Genomic DNA, 20,923 nt, shown 5'->3' on the forward strand with positions numbered 1-20,923 from the left:
CAATGCCCTGAGTGATCCCAGCCTAAAAGTTACTTTTTAATAGGGAACATTCTGTTTGTTAAGACGGTAAGCCACATAACTATCTATACTGCTCTATTAACATTGTACATTCTAATCTTAGAAGCATATGCTGTATAGTGCTAAAGTTGGTTTCAGCAAAAATATAGGAAATGTAAAAAAAATATAGGAAATAAAAAAAAAATCTGAAAATATTACAAAAATATGGAATCAAGAAAAAGATAATGGTTATGTCATTAATCTTCAACATCTTTATAAAGTAAACTGCTTAACAAACTGTAAAGTCAATAATAATGACTTCTATTCATTTAGATATTGCAACTTTAACTTGATGTATTAACAAAGATGCCATAGAGCTATTGATTTTTTTCCATCTGTAACAGAAGCACCATGCAATACAAACTCTTATTACCAACAAGTTTGAATACACACAAAAAAAAAAAAAGGACAGGAATGTAGTGAATGATTAATATGAGACGGAAAGATGTATTTGGAAACATCGACTTGGCAGCCAGAGATGAGAAGACAGCCTGCAGAGCAGCCCACGCACCGATGTCCGTCATGCATACATATTGCTTACTTTTAAAAGGATAATCGCCACATGCCATACTATTATCTGGCTTTCCACATTAGCAAGAAAGACTAAACACAATCAATATCGTAGAGACCACAACACGAATTAAAACAAAAGCATTGCCGTCAAGGTTTGCTGCCATAGAAACCTGAAGGGAATGAGTCAGGATTTCAGAAATGCACTGTGGACACAGGGCTGAAGATAAAAAGGCCAATTAATACAGAAGGAACTTTAGTGACTATTTACGCTGTTCTGCTTTTGATCTCAGCTCTTTTACTGTAATATCTCTTATGGCAGAATTGGCTCACTACAGTTCAGTCTGCAAATTATATCTATAGGTAAAAGGTATATTAAATTATACAATGTCATCTCTAGAATACGATTTTATGGCTGGATTGGTCATCGCGCTCAAGACTCAGGTTGTAGACATCACCATGATGGAAACTAATAATAAAAAAGTCTCAATTTATACCCTAGGAAGGTATCACATGATTGCTTTGTTGAATTTCTTTTCAAATGGGAACAAGGAAAGGGTAATCACACTTAACGAATGGCTTTCTGGACTATCACTAGACTTCCCTTCAGGCTAATGTGGAGCAAGCATATGCATAGCTACTGGAGAATGTTTCCCAACCAACCTCCTGGATGCTGGTTGTCCACTCGATGGCGTCTAGCTGGCTGCACCAGGGACAGCATATTGTCCGGTGGTCTCAGTGTGGATTCTAACTTGTGGAATTTGTGAATTCGATCTCTGACAAGAATGGCATCAGGTCTCTCATCATGTGCTAAGACTTGTCTGGATATATACCAGTCAGGGTCTTTCTTTTGGACCACATTAGTGATCTCTGCTACAAGATCAGGCCCTATAATATCAGTGGGGTTATATTTATGGACATGAACAACATCTTCCCTTTCGCCTAGGAGTTTAGAAAGGACGGAATAGAAATCACCTGTGCAAGGAAAAACAGAACAGATAAAAATAGAAGAGAAAAAAGGAGATTAAGACAGATCACAGTGGACACAAAAATGTCAATTTATCTTCATTATATTTCCCTAGCACAACCATACTTCATATACAACACTAAATGAAGAACATTTTCAGGGGATGCAAGTGCATCCAATATATAAATAGAAGCAGATGGGTCTGTCTGGCATTACTAAGCAGAATAATTTGACTATCCTTGGCTCCCTTTAGAGATTTTTCCACTACCATTCAAATGATCTTCCCATTTAAATTGGTACAATAGAAATATGTGAATGATCACATAGTAAATTATTGGCACAATGCACTTTACACTATACAATAAGTAAATGCTGATGATCATCAAAAACATATTTTTTAACATTTTACAATTTTTGACTGATGCAATGAATATTTTAAAATATTGGCATCTATGATTCGGATTCTTTCTTCAGTAAATCTACATACAGTGAAGGAAATAAGTATTTGATCCCTTGCTGATTTTGTAAGTTTGCCCACTGTCAAAGACATGAACAGTCTAGAATTTTTAGGCTAGGTTAATTTTACCAGTGAGAGATAGATTATATAAAAAAAAAAAAAACAGAAAATCACAGTCAAAATTATATATATTTATTTGCATTGTGCACAGAGAAAGAAGTATTTGATCCCCTACCAACCATTAAGAGTTCAGCCTCCTCCAGACCAGTTACACGCTCCAAATCAACTTGGTGCCTGCATTAAAGACAGCTGTCTTACATGGTCACCTGTATAAAAGACTCCTGTCCACAGACTCAATTAATCAGTCTGACTCTAACCCCTACAACATGGGCAAGACCAAAGAGCTTTCTAAGGATGTCAGGGACAAGATCATAGACCTGCACAAGGCTGGAATGGGCTACAAAACCATAAGTAAGACGCTGGGTGAGAAGGAGACAACTGTTGGTGCAATAGTAAGAAAATGGAAGACATACAAAATGACTGTCAATCGACATCGATCTGGGGCTCCATGCAAAATCTCACCTCGTGGGGTATCCTTGATCCTGAGGAAGGTGAGAGCTCAGCCGAAAACTACACGGGGGGAACTTGTTAATGATCTCAAGGCAGCTGGGACCACAGTCACCAAGAAAACTATTGGTAACACATTACGCCGTAATGGATTAAAATCCTGCAGTGCCCGCAAGGTCCCCCTGCTCAAGAAGGCACATGTACAGGCCCGTCTGAAGTTTGCAAATGAACATCTGGATGATTCTGAGAGTAATTGGGAGAAGGTGCTGTGGTCAGATGAGACTAAAATTGAGCTCTTTGGCATTAATTCAACTCGAGGAAGAGAAATGCTGCCTATGACCCAAAGAACACCGTCCCCACTGTCAAGCATGGAGGTGGAAACATTATGTTTTGGGGGTGTTTCTCTGCTAAGGGCACAGGACTACTTCACCGCATCAATGGGAGAATGGATGGAGCCATGTACCGTCAAATCCTGAGTGACAACCTCCTTCCCTCCACCAGGACATTAAAAATGGCTTGTGGCTGGGTCTTAGAGCTTGATAATGACCCAAAACATACAGCCAAGGCAACAAAGGAGTGGCTCAAAAAGAAGCACATTAAGGTCATGGAGTGGCCTAGCCAGTCTTCAGACCTTAATCCCATCGAAAACTTATGGAGGGAGCTGAAAATCCGAGTTGCCAAGCGACAGCCTCGAAATCTTAATGATTTACAGATGATCTGCAAAGAGGAGTGGGCCAAAATTCCATCTAAGATGTGTGCAAACCTCATCATCAACTACAAAAAACGTCTGACTGCTGTGCTTGCCAACAAGGGTTTTGCCACCAAGTATTAAGTCTTGTTTGCCAAAGGGATCAAATACTTATTTCTCTGTGCACAACGCAAATAAATATATATAATTTTTACTATGTGATTTTCTGTTTTTTTTTTAAATATAATCTATCTCTCACTGGTAAAATTAACCTAGCCTAAAAATTCTAGACTGTTCAGGTCTTTGACAGTGGGCAAACTTACAAAATCAGCAAGGGATCAAATACTTATTTCCTTCACTGTATATGGTATTTCTACTTCAACCCCACTCATAGTAAAGACATCACCTTCTCCTCTCAACAGTATATGAGCCAAATGATATCAACCAAAACATAACTGTCAAGTTCAGTGTACAGGTGAACTTAAAATGAAATATTTCAGGTTAGATTGTAAACAATGATATATCAGCGTTAATGTCTACAGATGATAAAAAGAATATAGCGCTACGAACTCTGCATACTGTAGCGTTTATGGACAAGTTTACTATCTGACCAACATTTCCTTTTTTAAAGTAACCTCCTTTTGGCAAACCCGGAGACTCAAACAAAAGTGACCATCTGTAATGCATATAAATGGAAAAGACCTAATGACCCACCAGACAAGTTCAGCCCAAGCTAATCTCAACACAGAAACAAAAGGGAAATGAAACCTGGACATAAATGTCTGACAAGTCACAAGAATATAACCATACAGTTTAGAGGCAATAAACACAGAGACTCCTCTTGACACCTCCTTTCCGAAGTATAACTTACATGGGATCCAAGTACAAGGTAACCGGTTATCTTTAATGATTGATGCTGCTCTTGTCACCCCCTCAGACACAAAAACGTAAGGAACTTGTACACGTCCATTTGTAGGAACGTAAATAGTTTCTTATATCATTTGTATACTTGTATTCAAATATATTTGTATATCACTTGCAGTGGAATATATTAATACTGTTTTTTTTCTTTTTTTTAGGCCTGCGTGCCTGAAAATAACGCATTACTTGTTTAAAATGAATGAAAGAGAATTGAAAAAACACATAGGAGATTCATCAAAAAGTTTTAAGGCCCCATGCACACGACTGTAGATTTCGTGTCGTGCGCATGGGGCCTTACAGTAAAAAAAAAAATGCCCATTTTTGCCCATAGCAACCAATCACAGCACAGCTTTACTTTCTTATAGTTGTCTTGAAAAGAAAAGTTGTACTGTGATCGGTCACTATGAGCAAGTATTCAAGTAATTTTTATTTACTGTTTACAGTCAACTGTGCTATTGATTCAGTCAAAACAACGGAACCCGTTCACAACGGTGACAAACGGAAACCATTAGCAAAGTTTCCATCACCATTGAGATCAATGGTGATGCAAACGGAGCCTAAGATTTTCGTTTGCCTTTCCATTGAGGGGTTAACGAGACAGAAACCTCAGACGGAACCCCTCAACGGAAGGGCAACGCTGATGTGAACAGGGCCTTAGACCGTTTTCATGAATCTCCACCATAGAGACTTTTATACTAGTTCAACATATACTGTCAGATTGGTAATGCTACTGTCTCCCAATAAAGATTGTGACAGTGACTAACTGCCACTATTAACCAGAGGCTGGTATAGGTGGGAGGAGATTTACTAAGCAAAATGAGGCAAAAACTGGCGTACATGCTCCAAATTTGTTAATGCGTTTAAGGCCTTATTTACACGAGCGTATTTCACGTCCGTGATATGCGCGTGAAAATCGTGCACGTCGCACGTCAATGGGTGCGTGAAAATCACGGACAGCACAGAGACGCACATCCGTGTACTGTGCGTGATTCGCGCAACAGTTGCTCAAAAAATGATGGGAAAAAGAAAAGCACCTCCTTCATTTCATTTTTTAAACGTCAAAACCGCGTGACATAAGGATGGCATACGCGCGAAAATAACACAGACGCACCAAACACGGATGACAACCGGAACTGCAACGTGTGCAAAATGCTGTGTTTTTTTATGCGCGCAAAATGCACACGTTCGTGTAAATAAGGCCTTAGACACTTTTTCTCCCCTCCTAGTTTTGGGAGGCGTTTAGAAAAAAGGAAGTGGCTAAGAAGAGGTGTAAATGTGCCAGATTTATTACTGATGTAACTACTCCAGCCAAGAGATGGCGTAAGGAAGAAAAAAAATAAAAAAATAAAAATAAAATAAGTGTCTAACATATGTAGCAAGATGCACTGCGGTGATAAATTTAACGCAGTTTCTGTCTGTCAGGTCGTTTTATGCGGTCTAATTTTATACGGTCTATTGTAACAATTTGTACAAACCTTTCGAAGATTTCAGACAAATTTTACGAGCCTAATTAAGTATCGCATTAAACTTGCTAGACTAAACACACACAATGTGACTTGTCCAAAGTCAAATGAACTATATGCTGGAAATAAATTACCTTCTCAAATTAAAAAGAAAGCAATTAACAGAGAAAACAGTTGATAATCAGTAATTAATAAGACTGGCAATAAAAAAAGACCCTTATGAAGACAAATGTTTAAAAATAAGTTATTGTGAAGTTTTCCTGATACGATACTGTATCTCAAAATCTCCAATTTCTCACTTTATTAGGACAATGTCATTTTATTTCTATACCACATAAATGTACAGGGTACACAAAATCATGCATTGAAACATATATCTCCTATTCTTGTTTTGGAATCTACATATTCCAAGTTCTAATACCTTAAACTTTAACACCCATCTCCAAATACCTTATTAAAAGGGGATATCCCAGAATTAATGAAAAAGAAAAACAGATATATTATAGTGCCCAGCATTCGCTTTATAACAGAGATAGAACCAGCCATGTATCTTACATGGATCCCGAGATTTCCCATTCATTGCATCAATTGCTCTGCTAGATTTTCTTCAGGCTGGAAGCTCAGAAGGCGTGTCCTTTCTGCTGAAGCTCCTCCCCCACCCTGTCATAGCTTGTATAGGCAGATCGTTCTGTTTCACTGCCTCTGTCTCCTCTCTATAAGAAGCTTTACAAATGCCCCCATTAACAGGTTTTTAGAGGGAGAGCCCAGCTCTATATTACTCAAGATTAGGGAGAGCCTGGAGCTTACACACATTGAGAGAATGAGCAGGGGAGGGGAGAGCTCAATGCTGTATGTAAGCAGAGCTGCATGTAGGCTCTTTCGTACTGCAGTCCCTCTTGTGTGCTTCTTACGGTGTGAGTCTATATCCACACAACAAGCATGGTTTCGGAATAAAAACTTCTGCTCTACTTCTTTACCGACAAGAAGAGAAGGCATTTTCTATTGGCTGGTAGGAGTTGGAGAGTGGAACTGAGCATGTGTGTGCTACCTCATTCAGTTCAGGAGGATGTACACATTATACAGATTGAACATTTGGGGGCGCCATTATAAAGGAAGTAAGGGGAATATCTCAAAACGTAAGCATTTTTGCAACATAAGGTAAATTGCAAAACTTTTAATTTTTAATGCTGAATTAGATCACAATAACATTTGAAAGGGACACTCCGGCCAAAACGAGGCTTTCCCATGTGTCAGTCTCCCTCTTATTTTTCTTGCTGCTTCTATCTCTATATATTAGACTGGGATGGTTGCTTAGCAGCAGTGTGAATCAGGCTCGGTAACACACTTTCTCTACTTGAGTCTATGGAGATCTATGGGTCACCCATCACAGGATTCAGCAGTTCCTGTATCAATCTAGTTTTGCACAGGGGAGGGCAGAAACGTCTATCATCAGCTCCCACTGATACTTAGACAGATTTCTGCCACACAGGCAATGTAGAAGAATATTGTGCAGCCTCCCTGCCTGTATACTTATGGTTTAATAGCTTATTTAGGAGTATATAGAATGATAATCAAATTGTCCCCCACATGCAGAAATGGTATGGTCTTTAGCTGGTCATGTGATGCTGTGCGCAAGCATGGGATTGGTAGCAAAGAAGCGAGGAAGACAAAGCTGGGAAAATCTATGAATCCGGATGGAGGCTTTTTTTTTAAAGCACAGACAAGGCAGCAGTTCAAAAAGCATCTCAAAAAGTAAGTACAGTATACATAAAAGTGTGGTATACAGTCAGGTGGGGAATGGAGACATGGAATGTTGTGTTTCCACTGGAGTTCTTCTTTAACACTGGGGCAACCCCTTTAAGGAGTTAATAGAGGATTGTCCCCTTAATTTCAATGGACATGTAATACTTAATTTCTTCCATGGTGGCGCTGGAGGGAAAATGTATACTTGTTCCCCCAAAGATTACAGCTGATTTCCAGAGGTCCCAGCAGCAGGACCCTTTGTGATCTGCTTAATGTCAGTAAACCCTTCATATCAAAAAGGGATAGTCCAAAGTGAACAGCCCCCTCAGGTGATAGGCTTTTTAGTTTTTGCAACCATTTGTATTTTACGGTTTGAGATATATGGTGGAACATGCCCAGGACCGGCTTTCCCACTTTTTTCCCCAAACAGGTGAATGATTATACAGGTGAGTTAATTACAATGTTTTATACCAATAGTAGTTAGAATTAGAAGAGCAGTAATACAAATAAAAAAAAAACTGGGTGCTGCAATAAATATATGTGGCATTATAACTAACAATATATGCTCAGTTCAATATATTTCTGTCCTACAGCGGAGGACTTCATACAATACAAATCAGTTTTTGAATGTCATGGTAGGAAGACCACATAATGAGATTTTAATAGAAGCGAAGAAACTTCTGTTTAATGTGGTGACCGCCAACTGAAAAACATGACCTTTACCCCTAGGCGAACCACGATGCAACTGTACGTCCGGGTTGCCAGTGTCTTAGCGCACCAGGACGAACAGCTACTGCGCGGTTCCCGGTGCACACTGTCGCCGACAGCCGACACTCCACTGTTGCCGATAAGCGGCTTATTTCTGCTGATTTTGGCAATTAACCCCTCAAATGCAGCGATCGATTGCAATCATCGCATTTTAGGGGTTTCTAGCACATCGGCAGACCTCACAATGAAATCGTGAGGTTTTCAGATGGCTAGCATGGCTTCCGGAGGCCAAGTAATGGCCTCCGTGTCTGCCATGTACGGAAGCCTATCAGGACCAGCCTCCTGATAGACTTCCTGTCAGAGTGACAGGACGTCATGGTTGTTCGCGATGCACACTGTCGATGACAGTGTTGGTGACAGTGTGCATCGGGAACCGGGAGGTCAGCTGTCCCAAACAGTTGACACTCCACTGTTGCCGATCAGCGGCTCATCGCCGCTGATTTCGGCAATTAACCCGTTAAATGCGGTGCTCGATTGCGATCGCCGCATTTAGGGGGTTTGTAGCACATCGGCAGCCCCCATGCAATTGTGGGGGCTGCTGATGCTTGTGATGGCACCCGGAGGCCAGACAACGGCCTCCGGGTCTGCCATGTATGGAAGCCTATGAGGACCAGCCTCTGGCTGGTCCTAGTAGACTTACTGTCAGAGTAACTGTGACGTCACACTGACAGTTGGAATACATTACACTACCTAATATATAAGGCCCTCAAAACCACTTCAGAACTAAACTGGTACCTGTAAAAATAGCCTTTTGAAATTTTCTTGAAAATGTGAGAAATTGCTCAAAAAGTTCAAAGCCTTGTAACGTCATAGAAAAAAAAAAGGACATTCAGAAAACGATGCAAACAAAGTACACATATGGGAAAAGGTAACTAGTGACTATTTTGTGTGGTATTACTATCTGTTTTACAAGTAAATACATTTAAATTTAGAAAAATGCAAATTTTCTCAAAATGTTGATGTTTTTCATAAAGTACAATATGTCACGAGAAAACAATCTCAGAATCGCTTGGATAGGTAAAATCATTCCCAAGTTATTACCACATAAAGTGACACGTCAGATTTTAAAAAAATCGGCTGTGCCACAAGCCAAAACAGGCTGCGTCCTGAAGGGGTTAATAGAATATGTAATGTTTGCAAACAATCTTTAACCTTACAATTATTTGAAGCAGACTTTCCATACACAGATCTGGAAGATGAGTCCCTCAGGTGAGAATCTCATTCCAGGAAATAATTACTACAGTCATTAGTGCACCTCCATAAGTAAATTATAATTAAGACATACACTTTCTCCCACCTGAACCATCGGCGATGATGACATGGAACAATGCATCGTTATAGCTTACAGCTCAAAATAATGTCTAGAGCTGAATTGGTTACTGACAATTTAACTATAACAACTCCATATAAACAATGCAGAACAAAAGAAAATGATTGATACATCCGAAACAGCTGATCAATGCAGGGTCCGGGTGTCAGACCCCCACCGATCATATACTGATGACCTATCCTGTGGATAGATCATCAGTATGAAAAACAGCCCCCAAACTGGACAACCCCTTTACCGTATGTGCAAAACATATCATTGCATATACTAGACAGGCAATGCAAATTACTTTCTACCTGTAATGGCAGGAAGGAGGTGAAGGGAAAGTGAGCCCTAATCTACCCACCGACCTGTCCCTGCCTACTTGCAACGACCCGCCCTAGGCGACGGGGTACAACTGGGCGGCGGTCCCTACGCTGTCTAAGTGCACGGGAGAACAAACAGGGAACACGCAAGGGAAGGGGCAGTAGCCCACGGAACGCCGCGAGGAAACGGAGCGGTGAACGAATAGTCAGGACCAGGATGAAGTGGAGTATACCAACGTGAGCACGGAGAAGGAAGCAAGCCAGGGGCAAAGCGAAGCAGGTAAAGCGGAACTGCAGCAAGGCAGAAGCACGGCAGAAGCAGGCTGGAGCAAGCAGCAGTGGGGCCAGGAATCCAGAAGAATTACAAGCACCGAGGAAGAGAACACGGCAGGTAATAAAGGACAGGGGGCGGAGCTAACTCCGACTGACCAGGCCGCGATAGGCTCTCCCACTCCTGAGCCTGCCACCCTGGTTGGTGGGAGACGGTGTCAGTCTAACAGGTCTGGCCTCAGGTGTGGATTGATTAATCCCAGGAGTATACCTAGACGTAGTACCTGGCAGATCCCTAACAGTACTCCCCCTTTTATGAGGGGCCACCGGACCCTTACTAAGAGGACCCGGTTTAGTAGGGAAGAGAAGGTGGAACCTCCTGATCAATACCCCAGCGTGAACATCACGGGCCGGTACCCAAGTCCTCTCCTCCGGCCCGTATCCTCTCCAATGGACCAGGTACTGGAGGGAGCCCTGGACCATCCTACTGTCCATAATCTTGGCCACCTCGAATTCCACCCCCTCAGGGGTGAGAACAGGTGGTTTCCTCGAGGGGGACCAGGACGAGGAGCAGCGTTTGAGGAGGGAGGCATGGAAGACGTCATGTATGCGAAAGGATGGGGGCAGCTCCAGACGGAAGGATACAGGGTTGAGGACTTCAATGATCTTATAAGGTCCAATAAATCGGGGAGCAAACTTCCTGGACGGGACCTTAAAGCGCAAGTTCCTGGACGACAACCAGACCAAATCCCCGACGACAAACCGGGGGTTAGCAGAACGTCTACTATCAGCCTGAATCTTTTGTGCGCTCTGGGACGCCTCTAGGTTCTTCTGAACCTGGGCCCAGACAGTGCACAGTTCCCGATGAACGTCCTCTACCTCAGGATTATTGGAACAACCAGGGGAAACGGAGGAGAACCTTGGGTTAAACCCGAAATTACAGAAAAACGGGGAGACCCCTGACGAGTTACTGACCCGGTTATTCAGGGAAAATTCAGCAAGGGGAAGGAGCCCACGGAACGGCGCGAGGAAACGGAGCGGTGAACGAATATTCAGGCCCACATGAAGTGGAGTATACCAACGTGAGCACGGAGAAGGAAGCAAGCCAGGGGCAAAGCGAAGCAGGTAAAGCGGAACTGCAGCAAGGCAGAAGCACGGCAGAAGCAGGCTGGAGCAAGCAGCAGTGGGGCCAGGAATCCAGAAGAATTACAAGCACTGAGGAAGAGAACACGGCAGGTAATAAAGGACAGGGGGCTGAGCTAACTCCGACTGACCAGGCCGCGATAGGCTCTCCCACTCCTGAGCCTGCCACCCTGGTTGGTGGGAGACGGTGTCAGTCTAACAGGTCCGGCCTCAGGTGTGGATTGATTAATCCCAGGAGTATACCTAGACGTAGTACCTGGCAGATCCCTAACACTACTTGTGCAAAAAGTAAACATTCTGATGAGCGGATTATGACATACACCATTTTAAACTCTGTTAAAGGAAAGGTCCACTTTCCCAACCATTATTTTTATTGGTCTAATGCACCTAAAATGAAAAAATGAAACCCAATTAAAAATGTCCTATTGTTTTTTGTCTACAGCTCCTATGCAGACCCTGTGTGTCTACATGTTATCAGACTACAAATAAACCCTGTGTAGCCTACAGTCCCTTAAAGGACGAGTGTCGCGAATTTTTTTTTTTTATATCAATTTGCTTTTAGTGTTTTATTAAAAAAGGTTTTATTTATTTGTGTGTTTGTGTTTTACTTTTTTTTATTTTGTAACTTTTTCTTCACTATGGGGGCTGCCATTTTTTTCCCATCTCTGTATGTGTCGATTAACGACACATACAGACATGGAATACGGCACATACAGTCCCATAGTGAATGCGAACGGGGCCCGTTCCATCCACTATGCTGTACGCTGTCTGTCCCACACAGTCCAAATTAAAGGTCTTCGGCCGAGCGACGTCCGGCGCCATTTTCTTGTGGACCGGAAGCCGCGGCCGGACAGTAAGATTACTACTGCCAGTCGCGGCTTCCGGACTGTGTTCTGAAGCAAGCACGAGGAGCGGAGGGAGCAGATGGAGCGGACGGACCAGTGGGAGCGGCGGCGGCAGGAGCAGGTAAGTTAGGTCTGTGTATGTACGTGTTTTAGTGTGTGATTACTACTGTATGTAAACCTACTACACTGTGTGTTAGCTCAAAAAATGGCGACACACAGTGTAGGAGGTTTGACCGTTCAATCCCCTCCTTTCTCCTGGCAGTAGCCAGGATAAAGGAGGGGGGATTCTGTGAGCTCACTAGAGCGAGTGTGTATTCTCAAATTTTGCAGCATAAAAGCAATGTGGTTGCTTTACCACATGCCAATGCTGCAATTTTGGGAATTGCTCCATCTAGTGACCAGCACTGGGAAATGTTATAAATTAGAATCTAATTTATAATATTTCCTGACTCGTGAAAAAATTAAAAAAATTAGAACAATGTTTAATCACCTATACACTAATTGTTTAACTAAAAAAAAATATACATTTTTTCTAGCAACACATTACCTTTAAAGGGAAGGTGTCACAGAATTTTTTTTTTTTATATGTTTTTAATTTTAGTATGTTATTATTAAAATAAATTTTATTTATTTGTGTTTTTGCGTTTTACTTTTTTCTGACTTTTTCTTCTCTATGGGGGCTGCCATTTTTTTTTCATCTCTGTATGCGTCGCTTAACGACACATACAGAGATGGAATACGGCACATACATCCCCATAGTGAATGCGAACGGGAGCCGTTCCATTCACTTTAGTGTACACCGTCTGTGGGGGAACGGCGCATGCGCCGCTCCCACACAGTCCAATTGGAAGGTCTTTGGCGGTGCGACATCCGGCGCCATTTTCATGTGGACCGGAAGCCGCGGCCGGACGGTAAGCGGACTACTTCCGGTTGTGGCTTCCGTCCATATGTTCCGAAACAAAGACTAGGAGCGGAGGGAGCAGAGGCGGCGGCAGGAGCAGGTAAGTCATGTTTGTGTATGTTCGTGTTATAACCACTGTATCTAATCCTCCTACACTGTGCATTCGCTCAAAAAATGGCGGCACACAGTGTAGGAGGTTTGAACATTCGACCCCCTCCTTTCTCCTGCCACTAGCCAGGAGAAAGGAGGGGGCATTTTTTAAGCACACTAGAGCGAGTGTGTCTTCTCCAATTTTGCAGTATAAAGCAATGCCAATGCTGCAATTTTGGGAATTGCTCCCTCTAGTGACCAGCACATGGAAATGTTATAAATTAGAATCTAATTTATAATATTTCCTGACTTGTGAAAAAAAAATAAAAAATTATAACAATGTGTAATCATTTATATACTAACTGTTTAACTAAAAAGAAAAAAAAATATAATTTCTAGCGACACATTGACCTTAAAAGGGAAGTGTCATCAAAACATTGACTTAAGTTTTTATGTTAAAACATATTTTTTAAGAATTTTGGGTGATATTTTTCATTTTCCTCATCTATATTAAAAAATTATCCTAAAATCTAAAAGTTTTTACTCTGGCCACTGAGCCTCACTTCTCAGCAGACATCTCATCATCATGACAGGCAGGACTACAATAAAATGTAACACCTCTATATAGATAACATAGGTTCCACCAGTGACATAGGAGATAGACACAGCTCGCCTGCTTCCTTCCTGCACAATGACTCCAGCACTGGTCACAGAGCATGCCTAGAAAACTCTGCTATAGAAGTCAATGGGTCCCCTCCTGTTCCTGCTCCCATAATCATGTACAGAAAATAGAATAAAAAAATAAATAGAAAACAGATCAGAAAAAAAGACTACGTTTTACTACCTGGTTTTAATTCTGAAAAACAAAATATAGATTATAAACAACATGCAGAGCAAAGAACGCAACTCACTCACCGTTTCCAAAAAAGTAAATCTCGGTGCTTTATTTCAAAGATAGAGTTGGGCAAACCACGGGAGACAAGCGCATGAAAGTTGGCCTACGGCTGTTTCGCGTCCTCCAGACGCTTTCTTAAGGCCCGAGTGCCGTGCATTATTTTCTCTGCATGTTGTTTATTGCCTTATACTTATCCATTACATGTACTGAGCACCACTGATCAGCGGTAAATCGTACCACAAATCCAAGAAAGCACGCGAACTTGGAGTGCTAAGCATTTACTATTTGCACAAATATAGATGATACTTTCCCTTTAACTTTTATGATCATACGTTCAGTAGATTGGCAAGAAGCAGGGAACAATTTGAAATGTGAATGATTGCAGGGTTTGTTTATAGTTCGTAACCTTAACCCGTTAGTGACCGCCAATACGCCTTTTCACGGCGGCCACTAATGGGCTTTATTCTGATGCATAATCCTTTTTATGGCGCTGCATCAGAATAAGTAAACAGAGCAGGGAGCCGTTAAATCTCCCTGCTCTCAGCTGCCAGAGGTAGCTGAGAGCTGGGGGTATCCCTGCTCGAACGTGAGAGATCGATATCAGTATTGATCTCACCCGTTTAAACCCTCAGATGCGGCGCTCAATAGCGTGCACCACATCGGAGTGGTTTTGGAGAGAGGGAGGGAGCTCCCTCTCTCTCCCACCGACACCCGGTGATAAGATCACCGAGTGTCTGTGTCTCCGATGGCAGCCAGGGGACTAATAAAGGCCCCCAGGTCTGCCTTTAGTGAATGCCTGCTAGGCTATGCCAGAGGCATGACCTAGCAGATGTCTGTCATATTTTAAACAAAAAGTATTGCAAAGTATTTACAAAAGTATTGCAGTGTATTATAATAGCGATCGGATGATCGCATATCAAAGTCCCCTAGTGGGACTAGTAAAAAAAAATAAAAAAAAGTTAATGAAAAAAAAGTGTGGAAAAAAACACTTTTTCCCCTTACAAACTGCTTTACTATTAAAGAAACTAAATAAAAGTAAAAAAGTTATGCATATTTGGTATCACCACGTCCGTAATGACCCGGACTATAAAGCCATTACAATATTTAACCCGCACAGTGAACGCCGTAAAAAGTTAAATAAAAAACTATGGAAAAATTGCTGTTTTCTGTGAATCCTGACTTTAAAAAAAATGTGATAAAAAGTGATCAAAAAGTGGCATCTACTCCAAAATGGTACCAATAAAAACTACAAGTTTTCCCGCAAAAAAAAAACCCTCATACAACTGCATCGGCGGAGCAATAAAAACGTTATGGCTCTTCAAATATGGAGACACAAAAACAAATAATTTTGAAAAAAAAAATGTTTTTAGTGTGTAAAAGTAGTAAAACATACAAACACTACACAAATTTGGTATCGTTGCGATCGTAACAACCCGCTGAATAAAGTTATTGTATTATTTATACCACACGGTAAAAGGTGTAGATTTAGGATGCGAAAAAGTTTGGTGAAATTTCAGTTTTTTTTCTATTCCCCCCCCAAAAAAAAGTTAATAAAAGTTAATCAATATAAAATATTTTGGGGTAAAATACTATTTACCTCAAAATGGTGCTATTAAAAAATACAACTTGTCCCGCAAAAAATAAGACCTTATACAGCTATGTTGACGCAAAAATAAAAAAGTTTAAACATATGTCTCATGGGACTATATAGTATAAGGGCTGAGTCACCAGCAAGTGCGGGTTTCAATCTCCCCAGTGTCAGAATAGAAACTCCAACTTACATTTAGATAAAGCACAAAAGAAAAAGGAGTCAAATACTATTAGAGCATAGATTGCCAAAAGGCATAGAAAAATACATATTTTATTGAACAATACAAAATACATGGTTAAAATACAGACTACAAATCAAACAACTGTATATCTCTAAATATGTAGGAGGAAAAGTAGAACCACAGTAGTTGTAAGTGTATACACAGGAAAAAGGAAGTTCTCAAATAGAGGTTATGTTAATTACTCTAAGGTAAATCAAGTGAAGATATAAGGCATAAAGCAAAGTGTGCACATGTTCATATCCCATAATATGTCATATCACCATTACAGTGGATCATGTAATGTAGAGTGGAAGATGACGTAAACAGTAAATATTAGTAATCATTTTCTCCCACACTAGTTGTATTTGGGAAACATTAGGCAGTGAGCTCAGCCTATCTAAGCCTCAAGTGAGGACACAACGTTTCTCAGAGTATAAATAGCATAACAAGTCGTTTAGTTGTAGTAAAACCGGTGTTATTACTAACCCATGTAGCTCCTCAGATGCAGTGACTCCCAGGTATGGAGAAACCCCAACGCGCGTTTCGCGTAGATGGCTTTTTCAAAGGGGCCGTGCAGACAGTCCGTGATTTTCACACAGCGTGTCCGCTGCGTGAAACGCATGACATGTCCTATATTTGTGCGTTGTTCACGCATCACGCACCCATTGAAGTCAATGGGTGCGTGAAAATCACGCGCAGCACACGGAAGCACTTCCGTGTGACGCACGTGATTCGCACAACACCAGTAAAAATATGAATGAAAACAGAAAAGCACCACGTGCTTTTCTGTTTACAAACATACAGAGTGTCATAATGATGGTGGCTGCGCGAAAAGCACACAGCCACGCATCATATGGTGATGACACACGGAGTGGTTAAGTACCTTTTGCGCTCGCAAAACGCCGCTTTTTTTGCGCACACAAAACGCACACGCTCGTGTAAATTCGCCCTTAATCTGTGTATGTTTCTCTTAAAAACACATACACAGATGGAAACGGCAGATACAGGGCATAGGACATAACGAACGGCTCCCGTTCGTCACATCCTGTGCTTGTGTCGTTTCGCTCTGTACTGCGCATGCGCAGTTCAGAGTGACGCAGCATAGAAGCTAGTTTGTAGGGGAAAAGCCGGCAACATTTTGGGGAAGACTGGCTGCAGGTAAGAGGTGTGGCGCGGGGGCGTTTGTAGGTCTGTGTGTGGCGCAGTTGCATGTTTGGGGTGTGTGTGTGTGTGTATGTGTGTGTGTGTGTTGGGGGGGGGTGCTCGCCGGAGCAGCGCTGCAAGCCACTGTTCCTTCAAAATAGCCGATTGGTGGGTATAAAGGACCAGCGGCACAAGAGCGCCGCTGATCCTTCACAGACGCTTATCAGCTGTTTTAAAGGAGCACCGCTGCTCTATCAAGCGCCCCCCCCCCCACACACACACACAAACCCCCTTGAATCATGCAGGTAAGGCGAGTGCGTGGTTTTGTGTGTGCGGGTCTGTGTGTGGTGCGGTCACATGTTTGGGGGGGGGGTAAGAGTGTGTGTGTGTATGTATATATATATATATATATATATATATATATATATATAATATGTGTGTGTGTGTGTGTGTGTGTGTGTGTGTTCGTTCCTTGCTCCTACTGTAAACCGCCTTGTAACTACATGGCGATTCACAGTAGAAGCAAGGAATGAAGAAGAAGCAGCATATTATTAACTTTTATTTCTTTTGTATTGCAGGTTCCACTGGACCGTTTGGACTATGTCGTAGATTTGTTTGTACTACGTAGTAGATTTGTTAGTCTATGTCGATGATCTACTTTTTTTTTTCTCTTTTAAATAAAATGGTGAAAGAGGGTTGTGTGGGGGAATTTTTATTTCAACAATGTTTTTTTTAATACTTTATTACCACCTTAGTAATGGCAGTTGTCTGTTTGACAGCGTCCATTACTAAGGCGAGGCTTAGTGTTAGCCAGTAAAAAAGCTAGCACTGACCCCCCATTATTACCCCGGTATCCACCAGGGGTATCGGGAAAAAACGGGAACGATCCAATACCTGACCATCTGCAGTGACAGCTGGACACTCGGGTAGCCGCAGGCTGGTATTATTGGGCTGGGAAGGGCCAAAAACAGTGGCCCTTCCCACCCTGGTAATGCTAGGCTGCAGCTGTTTTATTGCATCTGGCTGGTTATGAAAATGCGGGGACCCCACGTGGTTTCTTTTTTTCAATTTTTTTTTTTAGAAATTTGACGAAAACGACGTTGGGTCCCCCCCATTTTTCATAACCAGCCAGATACAATAAAACAACAGCAGCCTAGCATTACCAGGGTGGGAATAGTCACTGTTTTTGGCCCTTCCCAGCCTAAGAATACCTGCCTGCGGCCGCCTCAGTGCCCGTCCACCACTACATATGGTCCGGTACTGGATCGTACTCCGATCTTCCGATACCCCTGGTGGCGGTAGGGAACCGGGGTAATAATGGGGGTTAGTGTTGGCCTTTTTACTGGCAAACACTAAGCCCCGCCTTAGTAATGGACGTTGTCAAACAGAAAAAACAGATATAACTCCATGTTCACACAGCGCTGATTTTGATGCGGAAATCGCGTCGGAATCAGCGCCATAAAACCCCCGAAATCTCCCTGCATTGATTTCAATGGGCGGCAGAGGCAGTTTTTTCCCGGGTGGCACTCGGCAAAAACACACTGTTTAAATACACCTTAAGAAAATATTTTTTTATTCAAATGAAAAAAACTCCCCCGCACAACCCTCGTTATCCATTTTTTTTTTTTTTTAAAACGTAGATCGAAGTAGTCCGCATATCTAAAACTTAGTCCAAACGGTCGAGCAGAACCTGCAAAATTAAAAAATAAAGTTCGTAATATAAAAAATAAAAATCTTCTCACCTAAGGAGGCTTCGGTTTTCTCCCTGCACCGCAATAAAAACTACACAGACCAATGAAAAATAACTTCCTTAGGAAATGTTCACACGCCGCTCAAAAAAAACAACTTTGTGAAAACGTATAAAATACACCAGCATTTCTTGTGAAGCGCCTTTTAAAATACAGCCGTTTTTACATGTTTTTCATTTTTTTTTTACGAATTTTGCGTAATTAGGAGTCCCATTGACTATGGGAACATTTGGCGGGCTTTGCATGCCAAAGAATTGACAAGATGCTTCTTTTTTCCGCATAAAAAATAGTGTTGTATGTACTAACGGCGCGCTTTCCCATTGATGTAAATCAAGCGTGTAACTGAACCAGACAGTGTCAGGGCGGCTTGCGCGGTGTTCCCTCCCGCGAGAACAGACTTAGAGAACGCTCTTTGCAGAACCACCAGTCTGTGTGTGTTCTCACGGGAGGGAACACAGCGCAAGCCGCCCTGACACTGTCCGTAGCTGATTGAACAGTGTCAGAGCGAAGAGCTCACCCCCCTTGCCATTTAGTTAGATAGAAACGCCCCATTGACCGTTCAGGGGCTTATTTACATATCGGTCACCAAATATAACGGCACCGACATGTAAAATAACGGAGGAAGATAGGAAAAAATGTAAAGTGAGACAGTGTTTGTGAAACCCTGCCCATTACATGCTGCACACAGCTGCACATGTATGGGCAGGTGAAAGGTTCTCTTTAATGGCCTTTTGTCCAAAATGTATTAATGTTTTACTTCCCATTAAGTGTATGGGCAGCTTCATACATGGTCTGTAAAAGCAAATCAACAAACACTAGTCTAGTAGTATTTTACTTTTTACTTGTGGAACAAAGACGTAAAAATAAAAACAAAGGGTTATTTCGAAGACTACCATTGATGGCATTTTGCAGAGATATGGCAGCAATGTCTGACTGATGGGGGGGGGGTCCAACCGATATCTACTCAACGCTCTCCAACCCAAGTGAATGGGACTGCATTGCGGGTTCCTACACAAAGAAGGAACAACCAAAAGGACAGCGGTGCTTTACGAAGTGCGTATTCTTTCTTGTTTCAGGCCCCATGCACACGACAGCAAAAAACCTCCGTTTTTGCGGACCGCCATTGCGGTCCACAAAAACTGAGCCATTCACTTTCATTGAACACTGACACCTTTCCGTAGCACTACGGAAGCGTGTCAATGCCGTGGAAATGTTCCGGGAATTATGGAACATGTCCGTTCTTTCGCATTTTGCGGGCCGTGCTCCCATACTTTGTATGGGAGCACGGCCCGAAAATGCGGCTGTCAGTTAGCGGCCGGCCGTGCCCGCAATCGCGGGCCGTGATTGCGGGCACGGTCGTGTGCATGGGGCCTTAGGCATCAGTGGGGGATTCATCAATAAGCTATCAGTGCAAGTCATCCGAAAAACTGGTGTAACTTCAAGCAAAATTAAAATGAGGGCGATAGACCTCTACATGGCTCTTAAAATGTATTTACCTTACAAGACAATGCTCAAAAGTTCTACTGCACTCCTCTAATAGGCCGCCGTTAAACTTGTAGATAGATTATGTCTCAGATGTAGCATTTTCATGAGCTACCAGTATATGTAGTGTTAGGCTTCGTTCACATCTGTGCTAGGGTTCCGGTCCGACGTTCTGTCTGAGCTTTCCATCGGAACAGAGCCCTGACAGACAGAAACGTTGTTTTGACGGAATCAATAGCGTAGTCTACTACAGTATTGATTACGTCAAAATGATGGAACCTTTGCACAACGGAGACAAACTGAAACCATTGGCACCGGATCAGTCACCATTGAAATCAATGGTGATGGAAATGGAAACCTATGGTTTCCGTTTGGGTCTGTCAGGGCTCCGTTCCGACGGAAAGCTCAGACGGAATGTCGGAACGGAGCCCTAGTGCAGAGGTGAAAGAAGCCTTACCTATATAGATCATGTCAAAGCGAACTGAAAGTGTATAGGCTTAGCTCTGGCCTGCAAGAGAAGAGCAGCAGACAAAAATGTCCGATTAGTGGGGATCTGAATGATGTGACCCACACCGATCGCAAGAATAAAGAGGCAGCACCTTTAGGAAAACTCTGTGCATCTTCATCTCCTGTCAACTCCACTTGCTTTTTTCAACCCATTATAGTCATTCGCAGACCATGTGGCCTTCAAAACAGCTGAGGGGAGCAGACAGGTGATTAAGTAGCACAGCACTTTCCTAGCACTGTTACCACTATGTTTTAGCGATCAGAAGATGTCACAGTTGTCGGACTCACACCAATCAGACATTGATGGCGTATCGT

The 20,923-nt window shown here is 42.3% G+C and overlaps 1 protein-coding gene across 8 annotated transcripts in view; it reads right to left on the reverse strand.

Moving 5' to 3' along the window:
• The window catches only part of PAM (peptidylglycine alpha-amidating monooxygenase), a 223,999-nt gene that overhangs the window by 41,838 nt on the left and 161,238 nt on the right, over positions 1-20,923 (reverse strand). For 6 of the 8 annotated variants that reach the window (XM_075836954.1, XM_075836979.1, XM_075836942.1 and 3 more), the window contains exon 15: positions 1,231-1,542. The exons of the other annotated variants lie outside the window; for them this stretch is intronic. In XM_075836954.1, the coding sequence (XP_075693069.1) occupies positions 1,231-1,542 (312 nt within the window). The remainder of the gene's footprint in view (positions 1-1,230; positions 1,543-20,923) is intronic. 8 annotated transcript variants of the gene reach the window in all.

The sequence above is a fragment of the Rhinoderma darwinii genome, chromosome 1 (assembly GCF_050947455.1).
Source record: "Rhinoderma darwinii isolate aRhiDar2 chromosome 1, aRhiDar2.hap1, whole genome shotgun sequence".
Taxonomy (NCBI): domain Eukaryota; kingdom Metazoa; phylum Chordata; class Amphibia; order Anura; family Rhinodermatidae; genus Rhinoderma; species Rhinoderma darwinii.